Source organism: Besnoitia besnoiti, chromosome IX (assembly GCF_002563875.1).
Source record: "Besnoitia besnoiti strain Bb-Ger1 chromosome IX, whole genome shotgun sequence".
Lineage (NCBI taxonomy): Eukaryota > Apicomplexa > Conoidasida > Eucoccidiorida > Sarcocystidae > Besnoitia > Besnoitia besnoiti.
Window position 1 is genome coordinate 1293331 of NC_042364.1, and position 20475 is coordinate 1313805.

The 20475-nt window shown below is 59.8% G+C and overlaps 3 protein-coding genes and 2 non-coding genes across 5 annotated transcripts; 3 read left to right on the forward strand and 2 right to left on the reverse strand.

Annotated features, from left to right (window-relative positions):
* Positions 1-209: 209 nt before the first annotated feature.
* Positions 210-5968, forward strand: BESB_013540 (zinc finger protein; the record flags this gene model as incomplete). Its single annotated transcript, XM_029360084.1, has 13 exons — positions 210-401; positions 740-867; positions 1072-1139; positions 1605-1724; positions 2079-2383; positions 2603-2727; positions 3064-3142; positions 3416-3572; positions 3904-4042; positions 4327-4402; positions 4802-4941; positions 5367-5442; positions 5780-5968. The coding sequence occupies 13 exons, from the start codon at positions 210-212 to the stop codon at positions 5966-5968; spliced, it is 1794 nt and encodes a 597-aa protein (XP_029216751.1).
* Positions 5969-7299: 1331 nt separating this feature from the next.
* Positions 7300-14725, reverse strand: BESB_013550 (uncharacterized protein; the record flags this gene model as incomplete). Its single annotated transcript, XM_029360085.1, has 9 exons — positions 7300-7586; positions 8155-8493; positions 8954-9345; positions 9664-10265; positions 10907-11110; positions 11570-11656; positions 12001-12168; positions 12797-13009; positions 13412-14725. The coding sequence occupies 9 exons, from the start codon at positions 14723-14725 to the stop codon at positions 7300-7302; spliced, it is 3606 nt and encodes a 1201-aa protein (XP_029216752.1).
* Positions 14726-16906: 2181 nt separating this feature from the next.
* BESB_013560 (uncharacterized protein) lies at positions 16907-19460 on the forward strand (the record flags this gene model as incomplete). Its single annotated transcript, XM_029360086.1, has 3 exons — positions 16907-17156; positions 17310-18908; positions 19402-19460. 3 exons carry the CDS (start codon positions 16907-16909, stop codon positions 19458-19460), a joined length of 1908 nt encoding a protein of 635 aa, XP_029216753.1.
* A 425-nt stretch (positions 19461-19885) lies between these two features.
* Positions 19886-19957, reverse strand: BESB_015540. Its single transcript has one exon. It is a non-coding gene; the product is annotated as a tRNA-Trp (tRNA).
* Positions 19958-20168: 211 nt separating this feature from the next.
* Positions 20169-20240, forward strand: BESB_015530. The gene has a single exon. It is a non-coding gene; the product is annotated as a tRNA-Trp (tRNA).
* The last annotated feature ends 235 nt before the right edge of the window (positions 20241-20475 follow it).

Genomic DNA, 20475 nt, shown 5'->3' on the forward strand with positions numbered 1-20475 from the left:
TTGAATCGACCTCGCAGGCGACCCGCTGTCTTGACCTCCCCTCTCTGGTTCCTCTTCTCCACGTGTCTTTCGCTCCACTCTCCGTTCGCAGCGATTCATAGGACTTTTTCCGGCAGGGGCCCCCTTTCGCGCGTCGTGCCTCGAGAGGCCGCTGGTCGAGCCTCGCGGCAGTCCTCGCTCGCTTTCCTTCCCACTCGCGCTCCAGCAGCATGGCTTTGAACCCGGGGGGCGATTTCCGCCTCTCCGAGAAAGACCTGGGAGTCGTCCTGCGCGACTCCGACGAGTGGGCTTTTCTCGAGTACCTTCTCCAGATGAGCGTCCGCACCTCGCGCGTGCGGCTGCTGCAGGCTTGGAACATCGCACCGCCGCACCTGATTAGCGCCTTCGAGAAGCGCACAAAGGTAAGCGACGCGCGCCCGCCGCGAAACCGCACACTGCGAAACAGAAGTCTCCACACCCCCAGATCGACGCCGGCTGCAGTGAATCGGGGTTGCGCCCAGCCACGATGGAACGCTGCGACCCCGCGCGAAGCCTCAGTCTCGCCACACTCCCTCGCGCGTCGCGGCTCGGACGCCCCCCGGGCCTCGCCGCCGGCTGAGGATCTTGCCGGGGCCCTCTGTCCCTGCGTCTGGCTCCGGTGTGGGGATGTCGTCCTGCCGGCGTCGCGAGCTGCGTGCGTCGCCTGTCGGACCTCATCTGCTTCGTCTCGGTTTGTCGCGCGCTGCCGCGCTCCACTCAGGGCCGCTTGCTCACGTACTCCTTTGTCGACGCGACTTCGCTCGATGAAGAAAACTCTCTGCAAGACGTTGCGCGCCGCGGCTTGAGAATCCCCACCCAGGGCATGCGCTTCGCAGTTGGGAACTTCAGGTAGGCTCCCTGCTCGCGACGGCGGTGCGCTGGCTCGGGCGAGCCTTCCCCGGGGAGTTCCTGGCAGCGACTCTCGGAGGGCTGTGCGACGCCGAGATTGGAGGGAACGCTCTCCAGTCCTGTGCGGCCTGAGGGCGCGCTTGTCGTTGCGCGCTGAGCGAAAGACTCGCCTCACTCCGCATTTGCTTTCTTTCGTGTTTTCAGCCTGCCTGGGTTCCCACTGATGCGCGGCGGACCGGGCGAAGCCGAGGACCCCTTCCTGCTGCCATCCAGTGAGTGCGCGCGGGCTCACAGACAAGAAACGCAGAGCGCCACTCTGCGGTATCAAATGACGAACCGCATGAACAGCGAAAAGCCGCCGATCGCTCGCTCCACTCGTCCGCTCCTGGGGGCCTCCTTGGGGCGTCTACGCAGACGCCTGCGACAGCACACCGCTATCTAGATGTTTGTGGAGATTCCGTAGTGACTGCGGGACGCAGTCACGAGACTTGGAACGGGGTCCGCTGCGGCGGCGCATCTCGTCCGCGCGAGGGTTCAGGGCTTGCGCGTCGCGGCTCTGCGTGGGCGCGAGACAGGCCGCAGAGCGCTGCAGCCCCGACGCGTGTCTCTTCTGCGGCGCGCCGCGTCGCCGTCGCCGTGGGCGAGCCGATTTGCGTAATGGTGCGGCACGGATAGGCAACGGTTTTCCTTCGTTGGAGGTGTGATGGACGCGGGTTCGGTGTGCCTCCTTCCCTCAGGCGTAGTGGCTGCTCAACAGGATGAGGCGAAAAAAGAGAGAGGGGAGTTCCTCGATGCGGCGCGCGCGCAGCTTCTCACGGGAGAAAGACGCGTTTTCGAGTTCCTCCTCTGCCAAGTTGGTGAGCCTCCTGTCAGCCGCGTGGGAACTCTCGGGTGCCGCGCCGACGCCCCTTTCTCCGCTCAGAAACAGAGACGCACCACCATCGCCTTTTGCACCTGCCTACACATATACGTACTTAATTTCGGGGCTACCTGCGGTTGTATATCATCGGGATGATTTGTCAGACGCGTCTACGTGCAGGCGCGCGCGCCTCCTCGAGCGGCGCCGCCGCCCTCGTATGCAGTTGTCTGTGCTGCGGCATGCCTGCATGCCTGCTGGTGCGCGAGGCGGCGATGCGCGCCTGTGTGTTGCCCGTCTCTCTCCGCGCGGGATGGCTGAAGCGTCTCCTCGTGCTCGTGTGCGCCTTCCACAGGCGTCGGCCGCTCTGTGGTCGTCGAGGACGAGAAGGAGGCGAGCGGAAGTCGCTTTTCGCTTCTGTGGGAGTACGACTCCGCGTACCTCGAGAAGGGCTGCCCGCCGCCGGAGGAGAGTTTGACTGTGCACTACCAGGCGGTGGAAGAGCTCAAGTACGGCGAAGACGGCGTGCTGAAGAGGCGCGACGACGACGAGGGGCGCGGCCGCGCGGCGTCGCTCGTCCTCGACGGGAAGCGCGTCACCCCGGGCGTCTTGCCTCAGTATACCTTCCGCCACGACTACGTGGTGTACGACTCCTCGCAGGTATGCCCTGCCGAGAGACCGGAGGGGCGAGGCGAGCCGCGAGTGGTGTGTCCTGCAGCCATAAGAACTTGGACGTCTGTATCTCATTATCGGAGTCATCTTCCAGAGTGTAGGAACTATAATGTCTGTGGGGGTGGGCGGTGCGGCTCGGGGTGTCCCCGATTGTTTTCACGCGGTTGCCCGACTTGGCGTCGCGTCCATATGTGTTCCCCCCTGCAGGTGCTTCCCAAGTTTTTCCTCTTGTTCGAAATGGATCCTGCGCTCGAGGAGCTCTTTGCCGTGCCGCTCTGCGACAACTGTCAAGACAACCCCGCCTGCATTTGGTGCCCTGCAGACATCGCGCGGTAAGCAGCGAGGTGGAGAGCCGCTGACAGTCCGCGCACTTTTTTGTCGCTCCGGAGCTGCAGATACACTCCACCGACCCACGCGTCTCTCAGGCTCCGTCCTCGCTTGAGAGCCGAATGCACTTTGGCTCGCGAGAGGCGACTCGTGTGCCTTGGCTTTAAGACGTCGCGCTGCCGCCGAGGGGGGGTGCGGCACCACCAAGACGCGCTGAGACAGGTCGCCAGATGCGCGGAGATGCAGAGGAGGCGGTTGAGACGCGCGTGCGTGCGTGTGGAGGGCCGGAAGGCGCTTCACTGGCGGCGCGGAGGTGACCTTTTTGAGTGGTTCGTTTACAGGCTGTGCACGTCGTGCGATGAGCTCATTCACAAGCAGAACAAACTCGTCTCACGCCACATTCGCGTCCCGCTGAATGAGGTACGGCCCGAGCTTTGTCGTGCAGTCTGCTTTTTTCCGCTGCCAACCCTCCCCTCGCACTCCGCTCTCGCTTCGCGCACCGCTTCCCATTCGTTGCACTTCGCTGCCGCCGTTCCCTTCGAGGCAGGCCGCTCAGTCCCGTGCGCCATGCCGGCAGGGGAGAAGGGGGGGGGGCGGGGGGGGGGGGGGAGGGCGAGCTGAGTTCGGCAGAGGCGTGCGCATTTGCCTTGTCGCGGCCCACACGCGCCGCTTCGCAGATGTCTTTGTTTTCAGATGCCGCGACCCTTCGGGACTTGCAAGTTGCACCCTGGCGAGCTCTACGAGCTCTTCTGCTCCATCTGCCACGTTCCCGTCTGCCGGCTCTGCCGCGGAAACCACCTCCACAGCGCGCCGGGGAAGTCGGTCGGCAGCTCCGGCCCGCGGTCGATAGGTGAGCGCGCCAGCGGCGTCGGGACGCCGGAGCGGGCGTTTCATTCTGCTCGCACAGTAGCCAGAAGAAGGGCGGCGAGCGGGGATTGCTCCAAGCGGAACGTGACTGAGCTCGCGATCTGTGGATTCCGCCAGAAATTGCGTGCCGCTCGAGACAAAGATCCTCTACGGCGTCGAGAACGACTCAGCGACGGCGTGTCTCTGCGTTCGGAAACCGAGGCCTATAGACGCAGGCGCCGAGCAGAAAACGCCGCCGCCCTTGCCACGTTTCGTCGTCCTCTGTCAGGCCCCTTGCGCGTTTCCGTCACGCTTTGTTCTCGTTTGGTTTGCAGTGGCTGGCGGCCGCTCCCTGATGCCGCTGAACAAGCCGTACAAAGCGATCCTGCAGATGGCTCGCAAACCCCATTTCATTCTCGCCGCGCGCCGCTCCGAACTGGAAAAGCGTCTCGACGAAATTCAGCGCATGCTCGAGTGAGTCACTTCCTGAGCATCTGTTTAGGATGTTCGCGTTTCTACCTTTCTCACTGCGCTGAATCCGCTGCCCTACGCATCTATATATCTAGCTATTTGTCTGTACGTCTATATAAACTTTCACCTGCCCACTAATCTTTCTTCTTATTTGGTCTATTAAGGCCTTCATTCTATTTATCTCTCTCCTTATCATGTCTGTGTGTGTGTGTTTGTGTGTTCATTGAGTCATGTACTGATATCTCTTCTTATCTCTCTGTGGGTGTATTTCACATCTGTGCCTGCAGCGATGTGCGGCGAAACTGTCGCGAAGAAGAGCAGAGATGCTACGCGATCCTCGAGGAAGCCATGACTCAACTGCATGTGAGGCAAGGCCACTTCGCTTTCGACTGGTTGCCTTGTGTCTGCCTCTCGCAGTCGTGGATTGCCCCGGTGTCTGTGCTAAATCAGCAGTCTGCATGTCTACAGCTTCCAAGCCCGCACAACATATCGAACAGCTTCAGCTCTATCAAGCCGCCCCACTGAGTGTAGTTGTCACGCAATCGGATCAGAGAGCACATTCTATTGGCAGCACTGACTCGCGAGATTCTGGCACAATCGCCCCGAACAGGGCGCGTCCAGCTGCCTTGCGTCGCTGCAACCTCTGCTTTGCTGAGCCTGGCATGTGAGGGCCTGCGGGTGTCTGGAGCGGCGCTCGGCTCGTCCGTTGTTTAATTCTCTCGATGTGTTTTTCTGCGTTTGAACTGGTTTTCGCTTGCGCAGGGTTGCTCGGAAGACAAGATGGGCGTCGTCTTGTCGCATCAGCTCGAGCTTCAGAGAGAAATCGACACGATGGAGTGGAGCGAATCCTTTCTGCAGTATCTCCGCAGCGTGCTGCCCCCTGCGGACTTCCTGTATGCCTGGTAAGTGCAAAGCTCCTCCAATCTGAGCCTCTTGTCATCCGACTTTTTTCTCGCCTCTTCCTGCGCAGCATCAGTCAGAGGTCCCTCCGGCCCCTTGGCCTCGAGAGACCGACCTTTCGCGTCTTCTTTTTTGCGGCCCTTCCTCCCTCTAAACCTTTTTGTCTCTTTTTCTGACCGATTTCGGTTCGACGCCGCGTCCCCGGTTCCAGCTCTCTGCCGCCCGACCTGCTTTCGCGCCGCCCTCCATTCACTTTTTTCGTTTTCTGTTCGCGTTGTCGAGCCCGCGAGGCGCAGAAGATCGATTGCTGTTTTCCTCACAACGCCAGCGAGAGACGAAAACAGGCAACTCGGATTTCGATCTGCATGCGTCCTTGGAGATATGGCGGTTGCTCCACTCGCTTCCCTTTTTTGTTTGTTTTTCGCAGGTTGCGTCACTCTCGCCTGCGCGACGAACTCGATTCGCTTTCTGGGGATCCTGCGATACTCTCTCGCAACGTCTTTGTAAGCTGCGGGACTTCGAGAAGATTTTTTGGGGTTCAGGGTTGGAAAAGTCGTTCTTTTTCATTTCCCGTTTTCGGCGAACATAGACATACCTCCGGTGCTTCGCGCGCACTCCCCTGGAAGGTGGCGTACATATCTGCCGGTATTTATGTCTGTTGTCGGATGTTCGGTGCCCACGGGTGTGGTTTTCTGGCGAGCCTAGGCGCCGCACAGATCGGCTCCCTCCCGCGCCTGCGAAGGGGCAGCGCGCGGCCTTCAAGGCCTTCGGCCTCGACCTGGGCTCTGTCGAGTCCTGAACTCGCTTCGTCTGGCGGGTCCTCTGCCTTTCTGTTTTCAGCCTGACATGCGTCTGCAGGGGCGCGTGGACATTCTCACGGACTCTGCGCTCCGGCGGCGCGACCAGTGCCTCACGCAGAAGAGCGAGAGCGAGCAGGTTTCGCCTGCGGGTGGCAAGGCGAAGGAAGAGCGACCCGCGGGCGAGAAGCGCGTCCAGTTCGACCCCACACTGCTCGCGGGTTCGGGGTAGAGGACGGCTGGCTGATTCAAAGAGAGAGAAGTCGCGCGAAACGCGCTGGGATTGCGAGAAAAGCATTCAGCTGATTCATCGCGACGAGACGCCGCGCCAGGGTCACAGAGAGTGAAAAAAAGAGAATTTGAAGCCCGTGATCCGCCCCTACGACGGCGTGGGCACTGGCAGTCGTTCGACTCCGCTCCATTTTCTTTTGCGTCAAAGAGGAAGGAAATGGGAGAAGCCGGCGAGCAGCAGGGACGGAATCGCAAGGTAGTTTCCGAGTTGTCAAGTTGACTTTTCAAGCGCCGGCGGCGGAGGGTCTTTCGTGCGCCCCTTCAGTGCTGAGGAAAGCGGCCGCGAGCCGAGTGGGATTTGAGAACTTGAGTTTTCCTTTTGAATTATGTTTTGCTTGTCACACTTTCTGCGCTCTCCACGACGCGAAAGCGAAGGCAGGCAGAGAGGCACACCCGGCGGCAGCGAACACGAGGCAGAGTTCATTTCGAAGGCAAATGAAAGCACCGAGACAGAAGAGCCGCAGAAAGGGGCAGGGGAACGGGGGACGCGGCTAGCCGCGAACAAAGGAGCGGAGACGCAGAAAGCAGAAGGCGCGGCGGATCCCTGGGCCCCGACAAATTATCCGCAGTTTCGCAGCAGATAGGAATAGAACACAAGGGCAACAGAGACGTAGCCGCGCGCCACAAGGGGGCACAGCCAACGTGCTTGAAGCGGCAGGCGAATCTGCAGTTCTCCTCACGTTAGATGCACTCCAGTGAGCAGTGGAAGCCAATCCGCGTGGCGCGTCTGATGGGCAGCCGGATAGCGAACGCTGCGTAGCTAAGAGGGAGGAGCTCAGAGGGCTGAGGAGAGAGCGACGCGCACCTACGTCTAAATTGCCTTGTCTGATGCCGGCACCACGCCAGCCTGCAGACAGACCACCCGCGTGGCTAGGCAAGAAAACAGTGCGTCTTGATAAGGCTTTGTTTCAACGGTAGCTGCAACATAGGCTTGCCTTCAGAGCAGTTTCGAAGTCCACAGCGGGTTCCCAACGAGGACAAACGGTCCAGTTTTAAGGACAACAACCCTTCGACAAAATAACTCGACATGTAGTTTCCCTGGGTCAAGGCATGCCACCACCTGCATGGAAATCCATGTACTCGAGTGTAGGATTCAGAGCATGCGTCTGACGTGTTGACAGATACACAGCCTGCCTGAAAGCGCGTGCGACGGTGCAGCGTGGCGCCTCGCCCGCTGCGCCGGTGTTTGCTTCTCGCTTCGCGTCTCTGGAAGAGATCTGGCTTCTCATCTCGCGTGGGAGGCATTTTCCCGGTCACTCTTGCCTCGTTGTCTCACGCGTCCGCGTTGTCATGCGGCGAAGGGAGGCAGAAGAGCAGAAGGCCTCGAGAGAGCGAAGGATGCAGACAGTCCGCGAGGACCTGCGTCAGCCGGCTGGAGTGCGCCAGCTGTCTCTCCGCGTTCTGCTCTTCGATCTCGCGCCACGCTTTCTGCGAGCTCTTCGCGCCGCCGAACTCGCGCGACGTGCCCGCCAAGGCAGAAAACGAAGACATGCGAGAAGCGCCCGAAGAGGCGGCCGCTCGACAACCCGAACAGAGCCGCGAGGTCTTTCGTCTGGAAGCTGCAGAAAGCAGGGAACCCCGAGAGAACAGAGGGAGATATTTTTGCAGTGGGCTTTGATGTCGCTTCTCTGAACTCTACCCCTAAACGAAGGGAAATGCAGAAGACAGAAGCTTGCGTGCTCTCTAGCCGTGAGGCGGAAAAATGGAATGCATAACCCATGTAAATCTAGGAACACGCATGAATACATGCTTCCACCCGGTTACATACAGACAAACGTATATATATATATATATATATATATATATATATATATTTGTATGCGTTTCTTCGCGCGGGAACGATGTTTGCTCGAAGGCTTCCTTGCCGTATTTCCTTCCTTCCACTGTATGCACGCTGCATGCCTTCTGAGTGGAGCCCCTCAGGCCTCGAAAAGCACGCTACCTTCAAACTGGGTACTTTCTAACCACGCCGAGTTCACGGACTAAAGGAATAGGCATGTAAATCACGGGAGTTCCTCGCGGATGCGAACTGTCACTGGTTCACCTAGGGACCCCCGCCTCACAGACCGAGGCCTGCAGGCCCGACTGCCGAGTCTCTGTTCGCTGTGTGCTGCTCGTCTGCCCTACCTGAAAAGAGCTCCTTGAGAGCCCAGAGGGTCTGCTGCAGCTGAGGCTCGTCGCCGGAATGCGAGAGCGCGCTGAGTTTCTCAGCGGGCGCGAGCCTGCCTGTCGCGTCGAAGGGAAGCTGAGGTGGCAGCCCCGTGACGCCGGGAACGTCTGCGAAGACAGTCTTTCCGCGCCGCACTTCGCCTGAGACCGGGTCGAGGACTTCCGTGTGCAAAAACACAACCAAAGAGGAAGACGCGTGCAGAGACGTATAGAGCGAAGCCACCTCGCCGAGGGTTTGCAGCAGCGAGGCGCTGGAGGCGGCTGCGCGGTGCGTCAGGTTCAGGATCTTGATTTCGCCTGCAGCATAGCAAAGACGCGGTCGCGACAGCAAACGCGCGCTACTCAGAATAGAAAAGCATGGCAGAAACAGGTAGAACGTAGCGGGCACGCGACCAGAAGGCCTTCTTCAGCGATGCACGTCCTGTGCTGAGGGAGCCCAGGAAAAGAATGGTGACCGCGCGGCCTCTTCTAACCCAGAGCGCGGATGATTAGTCCGAACGTCAACTCTGTAGCATTTCCTTCACGCTGCACGCCTTTAAAACACGGCAGCGCAGGCCAGACATCGCCACAGCATCTTCGCGCAGCCCCCGATGCGCAAATCGAGAAGCGAAAAAAAGTGCGTACAAAAGGGATGCATCGCAACTTCACGCGGGGCTAGACACAGGAAGTACGCTGTAAACCTCGGGTATGCGTCATCTGTCTGGGCTGCTGTGATCTCTGGTGTCTCCTCGTGGGCCTAGGTCGTCCTACGCCTCACCTGTGCGGACGTCTTGCCGGATCTCTAGTTTCTTTGTGAGTCTTCTGTCCCCCGCCAAACAGTCTCTCATCTTCGCGCCGTTGATTTCGAGCGCACTGAGTTCTACGGAGAAGCAGGGGAAGGTGTCGTCGCGCTCCGCTGTCCTCTCGCCCTTGCGACTGGGAAACCGCAGCGCCGCGCGGGATTCGCGGCGACTCACTCCAACGCCATCAGGCAGGCTCAGACACACGCGCGCGAGTTCATCGAACAGAAAGCGCGCGAGGAACTGCGCAAGGCCGAGTGCCTCCGCAGCCTCGCACGCGCCCGGCGGGGGCGGCGGACCAGAGGAGGGCGGGCGACCAAAGAGCAGTTTCGTTTTCTCTGGAGTCCGAGAGCCGACTGCGAAGAGCGCGCTGCGAACGCGAAGCACGCGAGAGGAAGGAAACATTGAAACGCGGCGAGGCACCACAAGACGAAGCTGGAACGAGTGAGATCGGCGCACAACGATGAAGCGCCAGACCGACGCCGATCGCGAACTCCGCAAGGCAGTAACTTTCAATCTCATGAGCACCCTCGAAACAGCGGGGGACATTCTGTCGACTTGGCCCTGCCCATTCACCTGGCAGGAGGCGGCGCAGCGCTCACTCAACAGTAAAATCTAGGACGCAAGACTCATCTACAGCGTGCGAGGCACGCTGGAAAGGGTTTTGTGTTCGCCGCTCCACACTTACAAGTTGAGACCCTGCTCGAGAGAGCTTCGCACGAGGTCTGCGAACCCATGGAAGAGGTAGCCTGTGTGCGAAGCCTCAGCGAACACCCGATCGAACTCGATTGCCGCGTTCATGCGCTTTCGCTTTTCTCCCATAGAGTTCGTTGGAGCCGCTCCAGTGCCGAGAGAACTACACGAAATCGCACTGCGGCTGACAAACGACTGCATGCACGCGCGCGCCATTTCGGCGTCTTCGACCTCGAGGCCCTCCTCCAGCCGCGCGTCTGCGGGCGGAGCCAGAGCGAATCGCGCCAGCACCTTCGCAACCTGAGCGTCTAGGCGTTCGAAACAAGACAAGTCTGCATCGCGACCTGGAGGCGCTAGCGTGCTGGGCTGGTATGACGATTCCTCCTCCTCCTTGTGTTCGAGTGGAATTCCAGATGGGGCGTACAGACAGCCGAAAACCCGGTGGGAGCCCCCGCGCAGGCCCACGAGCTCCGAGAGTTGTTTTTCGTTGTCTTTGGCGAGTGCAGCCAGCAACTCCTGCTGACTCTTCTGGCGCGCCACGACGCGCGCGAGGCGAGTCTCCAACAGGTCGCGCTGAGCCGCGACATCCCGAAGCTTCTGAAGAGTCAAGAAGAACAGAAACCAGTGGACGCGCATGCGATGCCACCTGGCAAGGAAATTGAAGACGCACGCGTCAATGGTGAAGTAGTTTTTAAATTCAGTTACTGGGAATAACCCTCAGCAGACCGCTCAGAGATACTACGAATACACGATACAAGCGAAGAGCCTCCATAAACGATAGTCGGCGCCTGGGGACGTTTTCGGCGTCGCTGCGCAGTGTGTCGAGCCCTCAGGCACCCGCAGGGAAGAGACTGGAGGCGCGCAGGACAAGCCGGGGGAGAAGGCCGATCATAAAACCCTAAACCGGGGATGGTCACGAGAAAAATGAAAATCTGAAAGCTCCGCACGAAAGAGGCACGAAAGCGAACACATTCACAGCAACTGGAGGCTGAAGAGAGACAGATCCACGAACGCTGAAGCCTTCAACACACGTCAAAAGTCGCAACATGTATATCACTCATGGTTCAAGCCCCTTCGAAGCGAAGAAGCGCACGAGGGGCGTGGCGTTTAGGGGTATGAAGATTGATGGGGAGGGAAACGCGGAAGTTCTCACGGCGTTCGGAAACGAAACATAGCATAACAAAAACAACACAATTCGGTGGACGTGACCGTTCGCTGTTTTCTACTGCCTCATTCACCTTCCGTAGAAGCGGCGTAAACGCCTTAGCCGGGCTCTGGTCTTCCGGACTAGCGTTTGCTTTCTCTTCCGGCTGCTGCTGTGCACCTTCCGCCTTCATGTCCTCGCTGCCTCCGTCGTCGCCGAGCAACTGCTGAACAGAGATGCGTCTCCCCTGCGCCGCCAAGACGGCGGCAAGCTGCTGCTGGACGCCACGGACTTGGCGCTGCGAAACGCGAAGCAAAGCAAGAGAGGACACAAAAACACTTCTGGGACCTCTAGCGTACACGATGTGCTGCGTGAGCGGAAACACCGCGCGCCGTGGCGGCAGTGTCGAACCGTTACTTTCGGAAAATCGCCATAGACTGGTACACGAGCTCCAGACGAAGAGAAATGGACAGAAAACGCAAGCACCATCGTACCGAAGAGAGTGGGGTGGCGGACAGGAAGCAGAGCAGTGGCAATAGATGGACGTCGAGACAAGCCGAGAACGGACAAATGAGACGCCGACAGAAACCCGATGACGTCGGCTCAGTCACAGAAAACGACAAACGGAGAGCATTCCTTTCAGCACTATCGCGGCTTCTAGACACGGTCAGAATCAGCGCAGTTACGCGATCCGCCACTACCGCCAGGGCGTCACAGCATGCAGGCAGGTCAGAAGCCACACGGAAGCAAAACTTACAAACGTTCCTACGAGGCGGCTGAGTGTGAAGGCTCCGCCCTGCGGGCCTTGCCCAACAAGCCACTCCGTCAGATCCTCGCCGGAGTCCTGAAAATGAAGAGAAAGGCGACCCGTTGCACAGCAGCATGACGGCAAATACAAATTGCCGACACGAGACAATCGCACCAACCGCCTCCACGCAGGGGTAGCCGTTTTGAAATAGATACTCGTCGTGCAGTGAGGATAAGGGAGTCTGCGCGTTCGCGGAAACGGGAGCGAGGAATCAGAGAACGGAACGCCACAGCAGTTCGGCGCCGCACGTGGATGCCCATGTGAACGTGCGCATCGACTCGTGTGAAGATTTTGCGACCTGCGCTCACTGAGCAGCATCAAATGAGCAGCTCTCGCAGAACGCTTTTTCCTCTCCGGTCTGCAGTAGCAGGGGCGCTCACATTTGCGGGTAAGACGCCTTCGATCGAGTTCAGCAGGTGCGAGATTCGGTCCAACTTCTCGCCGATCTTGAGACAGGCCTCGCCTTCCTTCGCTTTTCGCTCGCTTCGCTTGTTCGGTTTCACGTTCGTAGCTGCTGTCCGTGAGTCTGCCTCTTCCTCCTCTCCGTCCTGCGAAGAGATCGCGCAGACGCACACGCAGACATTCAGAGTTGCGGTACAGAGCGGCGCAGGATTAAGGCTGCCATCACGGGGGCGGAGGATCGCGCGAGCAAGCTGGCGCCAGCGCGACACACGCGTGCGCCAGCTGACAGGCTCCGTGAATCTCCCACATGCAATAAGAACAGAAAGATCACAGCTAGGCTGACTGGTCACAGCAGACGGCATTTTTCAAACACAAACGCCAGGGCGAGCCGCAGAGGCCCCAGAGGAACGGACGACGAATTTTCAAAAAACTAGTGGTGATGCATCCTCGCAACGAGACGCCTTTAACTCCTCACGGGCATCTGGCAGGGGTAAGCGAAACCGCAGGAACAGAGCTAAAGGCCCCTGTGGCCTTAAAAACCCACGTGACACGAACATGCCGTCTCATGAGGGAGTCGAACGTTCTGCACACTTCGGAAGTTTTCTTGTGCATTGGCAGACGGACTCGAAGCTCCGAGCTTCGCAGAGAGTAGCGACCTCGTGTAGCGTGGCTGAAGCGACCCTCGTAGACCGCCACGATGCAGAACCCCTCGGCACCACGCGACCTCTAGGTTTCGCAGTCACCGACGGGCAGCTCTGCCTATACCGCACTTACAGAGTCGAAGGAAAGGACGTCGTCTGCGTCGAAACGCAGGACACTCCGCATTTGTTCGCGGAGCACCTTGGACTGCTGCTTCGCCGCCGCTCGCAGGCGGCAGCACTGGGTGCGTACGCCGGGCATCTCCGTCATCACCTGGATCTGGTTGGGAAGCTCTCCAGATTCCAGGTAGCGCCAGCGAGCCCACTCCCTGAGGCGTGCAACTAAACTCTGAGAGACACAAACGCAGAGATGACGAGGGACACGTGCCCGAACGGAAACGCGGGAAAGCTCTCCACGCGTGGCCCTGAGGAGAGGCAGCCCCCCTGTCATCGAGTGGCTCTCGTGTCCCGCCAGAAAGTCGCATTCTAAGCACGAGGTTCCGCTCTTGGTGGCATTTGTGAACAGTACGCGCTAGGCGTCGAGGCGGCCTGCAAGAGCCCTCCGGATCACGGGTGCGGAAGATCTGACAGGCTACAATTTTCTCACAGCATCGCAGCTCGAAACGCGGAAGCTAGATCGACGCCTTTACGGAACATCGCCTGACACCAGCTCGCTCTCGCGGCGGTCAAAGCTGTTTAAAAGCTGGGCAAACGCGTGTGCAGGGTCGAGACCGTACCGGCCAGGACTCACGTCGTAGTGTTTCTTCGTCGACCAGAGTTTGACGAGCCCCTTGAGCAGTTTCTGCAGCTCCAGTTTCTCTGCAGTTGACGTTTTTTTCGAGGCCTCGTAGGCCTCTTCGCCTTCGTTTTCGTCGGTCTCCGCCGCGTCGTCGTGCGCCAGAAAGCCGCCTGCGTGACCTCCTTCCGACCGTCCCCGTGCGGATGTGCTTCGTCTCCCTCGGGGAGATCGCCACGCTCTCTCCCTCCCCAGCGGCAGGGTCTCCTGGTGCGGCGCGTCGGCCTGCTCACACAGCGCGCGGAAACGAGACGAGGGGATGCCGCGAAACCCCGGGAGCGGGGCCTGAGGAGGTGCGCCGGGCGTCGCGAGTGCAGCGGGGCCGAGCGGAGGCCCAGCAGGGGGCAGTGGGCCCCACAGCGCGGGCACCGGGTACGCGGGAAAGCCGCTGGGGACCTGCGGCAGCGACCTAGGCCACGACGACTCGCGAGAGTCGTGCGAAGGCGCCGGCGTGTCTGGACAGGTGGTTGAGGCACTGCTGTGGCGATCGTCTGCGTCTGCACCGCCGCATTCCGCCTTCACCTCCGCCTCTGCCTCGTCTTCCTCCGCGCACACTTTGGTCTCGACGTGCCGGATGGCTGGTCGTCCGTCGGAGCCGTCTGGGTTGTCGCCGATGGCGAAGCGACAGGTCACCGGGGGGAAGGTGAAGACGCAGTTGTTGGCGCCGGCGGGGCCTTTCCGCGGTCGCAGGCCAATGTTGCTTCGCCTGATTCTCACGGTGGCCTCCGTGATCGGCTCAAGCCCTTCTTCCCCGTCTTTCCCCCCGCTCTTCTTCCACGCCACGTGCCTATCGACCAGCGCCTGCTGCACAGCCTTCTGTGCGGCTTGGTTGATCACGTCCAGCACCGCGGAACCGACGGGGTCTTGCGGCGAGAACTCGCAGCTCGCCGCAGGCACAGCTGCAGGCGAGAAGGACGTGTCGCAGTGCTGCGGGGGAAGCGAGAAGAAATCCTCGTCGCCCTCCGCAGCGAGGAATTCGGGCCCCGGCACTGCGGAGAAGTTCGCAGACTGGCGCCGCGGCCGAACAGGAGACAGTCCTCGAGAAACGCGGGAGAAGCGGGAGCGCTCGCGACGAGAGGGAAGAATGCTTTCTTCTAGGTCGCTATTGCAGGGCGGCCCTGCGAAACACGGTGCGCCAAGTTGTCTGCGCTTCGCGGAAGCAAACCAGCGAAAAGGCGACGCAGACGAAGGCGCCGAAACCGGGGACGCCGAGACCGTGCCGCGCATGCGCGGCAGAGCCGGCGGCCAGGGCGTTTGCGTGCTCGCCATCAGGGCAACGAACGAGCAGCAAAAACATGAACTGCCTAGATGTAGAACGAGAAATCCGAAAAAAAGAGATCGTCCCGCTGACCTCCGGCGGCTCGATACGCTTGCGGGGGAATCGGACGTGGAGTAAAACCAAAGGCAGGAGCCTTCGCGCGCCTGCAAAGGACACTTGAAGAAATCCCACATTCACCGCCTTCCCCCAAGCTGTTCAACGAGGCTACAAAATGAACGGCAACACAGGAAAAATACCATGGGAGGTGCTGGTACTGCTCGATAGACAAACCAGAATACGTCGAGGTTCGTCTGCATTCAGACGTATGTATTTTCGGGAAACGCCTCTTTTCAAGCAAAGCGTCCGGAACGCTTCTTTCCACTCAAAGGTGGAGCAGGGAAATTGAAAAGAGAGCCGGGGGCACTTTTCCGGCTCAGGCGCGTCAGCACAGACAAACGTTGCGCTCGGATTTCTAGGCGTGCAAAGAAAGGTGGATGGAAGTGAGCACCATTGAGTGGAGAGCTGCGGTAGACAGACTGATGCAGTTTAAACGTGGAGAGGAGGTAAATGAGAAGCAAAGGAAAGGCCTACGTCTGCGGACGGCAGGGCATTCGTTAACAAGACACGGCAGGGGGCGCCGATAGCTCGACAGTAGTAACGGCAAGCTGACGCACGGTTCCTGAATGGCAGTCTGGGAGGGCGACAAACCACAAGCCGCAGCAGGCTTTTAAAAAAGAACTGAAGGAGATACGCTGTGCCGTCACAAGCCCAAACGACGTTGCTAGAGTACGATCATCCGTAAAGCGCGCATGGCGACGGACTCGCGAACTCTCTCTAGTCTCCAGAGGCGGGGGAGAGGAGAGTCGCAGCGGCGAATGACGGCGCGAGATCACAGAGTGACCATTTGAGTTTTCATAGATCTCGGAAAGCGGGTACATTATCGTTGGGAAAACCTGCTATTTGCGGTAGCAAAGCGAGTCGCAGCGGTCCCTGCTTGGGCGGAGCTTCGCCCGCCTGCGCCTAGGAGCGGGCGCCTCATTCGACGGCGAAAAACCAGAGCAGGATCCAGGGGGATGTGTCCTGCCGCTGGGTAGCTAGCCCTCTGAATGCGATCGTGACACCAGCGGGGAGGGTGCGTGGTCAGACTGCATGCGGACGTCCGTGATCTTCTCAGATCCCGTGAGAGACAGCACTGAGGCTTTTTTTACGCTTTCGAATCGAAGCCCAAAGGTCGGATCTCGCGCCGGCGCTCGATGCAGGTAGAATCGGTCGTGCGAAGCGGCCCAGTGTATGAGCCGAGACCTCGAAAACGATCAGGACAGTCAGCACAGCATCGCCCCGTCACTGACACGGGTTCAGCGGTTCAACAGCGGGTGGGTCCAGATGCACGACGGCAACATGCGCAGAAACTGTGGCAGGCAGCTAGTTGCGCTGGCGAGTTTGCGCGTGACATTCTCGAGGACTTGGGTGGAGGGCACCTACACCTTCGAGACGTTTGCCTTGCGCACATTCCTCCAGTGACAGAGGCTCAGACTTTTTGCTCGCACGTCTTGCAAGCTCCAGCGAGACAAAGTGTTGTCCATGACCTGGTCCGCCCCCCGGCTCCCTCTGTCAGCCCCTGCCACACGTCCTCAAAAACTTCTCTGCAGCTGGGTGCCTCGGGTGTCGATTAGCGAACTGAGGAGGCACACCGTGATCCCGACAAACAACCTAACAGCTGCAACGACATTGCTGAGCGTTGAATTCACAACAGCATTGGCTGGTATTCGCTTGAAAACAGCGATGGTACTAGCTCAGGCCCCTGGGTTTGGCGACTTTCCCTGCAACTGACTCTTCGAACACGTGTCCGCGTCTGCGGTTTTGGGCACCCTCGATTCCGCAGTTCAGGGTTTGGGGTTCTTGTCTCGTGTCTGGACCGGGACTTTCTCAGGTTTTGCCCGGTTTTCCTTCATCATCTCTCAACCGAAAGCTTCCAAAACAGAACGGCGGAGAGGTTCTTACTGGGCAAAGCCCCCCGCTCACGAGGCCTAATGGTATCCACCTCCAGTCTCTTGTTGTGCCGCCTCATCCCTGGCTGCTGGTGTCAGGTTATGCGCCAGGTCTTTCTTCAGTCCGTGTCCTGAGTTTGTCTTTCGTCTCCTAACCGCTCCTCGGTCGCATCTGGCTCTTCCGGTTCTCTGTATTTTCAAAAGATGACAACGCATCATCACGGGCTGCCGCCTTTGTCGGGCCTCGAGGCAGCTCCACTCAAGCCTGGCAGCATCGCCTCGTCCTCCCATCAACTCTACTACCATACCGCCCCGACGACGGCGTCGAGCACAACGACAGATCCTGCTGCAGAATCCTTCTATCCTGGGCTTACTCTGGGCGAGGAATTCCGCTACATGTCCTCCGGCATCCACTATAACAGGGGCCCCAGCAGCGTCCCGCCCGGTAGCCATGGTAAGACAGGAACGTGGCTGCATTCGACGGCATGGCTCATCGTGTGGGGAGCAAAGAAGGGTTACACGCGGCTCGTGAGCGAGGAACCTTGAATTCTTTGGTCGGAGTGAGACTCTCGGCTGCTGGATGTGTTCTGTGCCCTCCTGCGATCAGGGACTCTCAAAGCTACGCACCCCTACCCGTCCGACAACTTGACCACGCAGTCGGCGCTGGCGAGCTCCCAGTCCCTGTCTTCCACGCCAGTGTCAAGAAGACCTCGCGGGAGGCGCAGCGTACGGCGCTGCAGGCTGTGCGGCCTCGTCCCGGGGCTCCACGGGCAGCCAGGGGGGCGGGGGCCCGCGGGGGCCGGGTTGCCGCTTCCCCAGCCTGGCACAACGTCGACTAGCTTGACTCAGAGCGACCCGCAGCTGCAGCGGATCTCGTCGTCGTCCCGCGTTCCTTCGGCCGCGCATGCTGGCAAAGGGAGTGTTTCACACACACGGCAGCACGCCACCGCGAGCAGCAGCTACTACGGCTTGCCCAGCAATGAAACAACGCCGCCGTCCCTGGCGCCACAGAGACGCCAGCACAGTCCGACAAAGTCGCACGCCAGCGATGCACGCGCCGCCGATTCCGAGGTCAGGGCGATCCAGGCCAGCTGGAAGGCACTCGCCTCGCCTGCCAAAGAGTCGTTTTCCTACGAGATCTGCGATGGACAAATCGTCCGCCAACGCGTCGTCGTCTCGGCCGCGGCTGATCAAGCCCAGACTGCGGATGCACGCGGCGCAGAGCACAAAACCGAGGAAGAAAGATCGTGCAGGCGCTTGGCAGGCACTGAAGCCCCCGCAGCGGGCGTAGCATTGACTGGGCCCCAGCAAGCAAAAGAGGCCGCTGCGCGGTCGCAGTTTCCGAGCAGCGCGCCTCTCCCGTCGTACTACGCCGCCGAGGACTTGGCGCACTCGGAACTGACCCGCGCGAGTGGTCTGCCAGTGAGTCACACGTACACTTACACAGTCAGGCAGCCCTCTGAGTCGGAGGAGCCGCAGGGGGGGGACTACAGCGCCAACCGCGTCAAGCCTTCCGCTGCGCCTGCAGGTCCCGACGCATCGTACAGCCTGTACCCGCTCACTCTGAGCGAGGCGTCACAGGTCTACTCTCTCCAAGCTGTTCCGGGGTACTACGCTCCGGGCTTCGACTACCCCTTAGGCCCAGGGGCCCCCGTGATGGCCCCAGGCACATACAGCTACGACGTCGGAGCCGCGTATCCGCAGAGCGCGTCTGCAGCTGGCGACGCGTACTCCGCCGCTGCGTACGCGGCGTACTACGGCGGCAGCGCCTACGCGCAGCCGCCCTCCCGGTTCGCCGGCACGTATTTTGTCGACGCAGAGGGAAACACCTACTGGTCTGCCGGCGCCTCCTCGGCTGGCGAGCCGGTGTACGTCCCGGCGCCCCCTGCAGACGGAGGGGCGCTTGGCGCCGCCATCCCGACGCCAGGTAGAACCAGACTGCCACGCCACATCGGCGTCAGTGCTGGCGGAGATGGCGAGCTGCACAGGGAGGGCCTCGTCAGCGTCCCCTCGGGGGGATACGACTCGGCGCCGGCCGGGTTTCTGCCGGCGGCCTTGGCTCACGGATCCTTCCCTACTCATCAGCCGTCTGCGCAGCCGCTCCTGCCGTCGGTGTCTTCTTTCTACTACCCAGGCTCGCCAGCCGTCCCGATGCCAGAGGGCGACGAGGAGGACGCGATGGACCGCCACGACAGTGGCGAGCGAGGTGGGGAAGCGGCTCAGAGAAGCCGCCGAAGGCCGCGGCGACACTGGTGTTGTGACGCGTTTTGACCCGACCGTGGGCGGGGGGCGGGAGTGTTGGTCTGTGCTTATCTTTGCATCTGCGTCGAATGAAGTCGACATTTGTATGCTGTGCCTGGCGCCAGAGACAGGTTTGGGCTGGGATGGGGGCCTCTCCCCAAGCATTGCACAGTGTGGCAAGGCGCAGAAGGGTGAGGAGGGCCGGCGTGACCCGCTGAGAGCTGAGCGGTCTGCCTTGACGAAGAGCAGAGGTGGCTACTTAATCGTATACTTGCGAGACGTACTATGTCGCGAAAGCCCGAGATTGGGTGTTGGGGATCAAACTTTTGTCCCACGTCTTTTTTGAAGAGATGCACACACGAAAACGTAGTCTTGACTAAAGCAGAGTGGTTCGTGCTGTCCATGGAGTTGTCATACGAATGACGGTTTTATAGACGTCTGTGTTGTTCTTGCGTCAGCTGTGAACTGGCGAGTGCTTGTGGGGTCCGCTTGTCTCTTTTTTCTAAGATCCGTATAGAGCTCATTCGAGATGCTGATTGTCAATAAACTAGAAAATGTTTTCCTTTGTCGGCCGGACGGGCTCACCGCTCGGAGGGAAACAAATAACGGCACGTTGAGCGCCTCTTGTGAATATTCGCGCATTTGAGAAAAGGGACTCACATGTGTCGATGCATTTCTTCGAAGGCATCGATTGAATCAGTGTCGAGAGCGACCTGGAGCCCTTAGAAGTATAGAAATTGCTATCCACCAAGCGTATTGCCCTGTTTGAGCCCTTCTTATAGCATTCCGTCTTGAGTCGACAGTGAATTGAGACCTACCGTTGCTCTCATCGTCGACAACGCAGCTGTGTTGCGGAAACCACAGCGACAGCGGTTTTTCGCCGGCCTGAGCTGCGCCTGTCCTCCGGAAACGCCTATCAGCATCAAACAAAGCCCCTTTTTTTGAGCCCAGAGCGACTCGAACGCCCAGCCTTCTGATCTGGAGTCAGACGCGCTACCAGTGCGCCATAGGCCCTGGACAATCATGTGTAAAGGCGACGCGTTCTGATAAATAGTGCCCTCTCTAAAATACCTGGGTCGCCCAACGGAGCCGTCGCTCTCTCCTCCTCAATTTCAGACCTGGAGACAGCACGCTCACCGCTGGAGTTAAGTCGGTCTCTTGTTCAAATTTGTTGGTGGGGAGGCATGTGCAGCTGATCTCGCGTAAAGCTTTGTCGGCCGCCGCAGGGCCTATGGCGCAATGGTAGCGCGTCTGACTCCAGATCAGAAGGCTGGGCGTTCGAGTCGCTCTGGGCTCAGAATTTCCACATCCTACATAATCCAGTATTGCGTCGCACGCCACCGTCGAAGGACCGCGGAGCGTCGAAAAATGCTGGCGGTCAGGTGTCCGATGCCCGAGGAGCGCCTGCCATGGTCGCGCGGGGTGTGCCCGTGTGAAGTCTCCGGCAACGCATGTGCATGCAGGTAGATACGCCGGTTATTCGTAGGGCCCATGGCGCAATGGTTGCGCGTCTGACTCCAGATCAGAAGGCT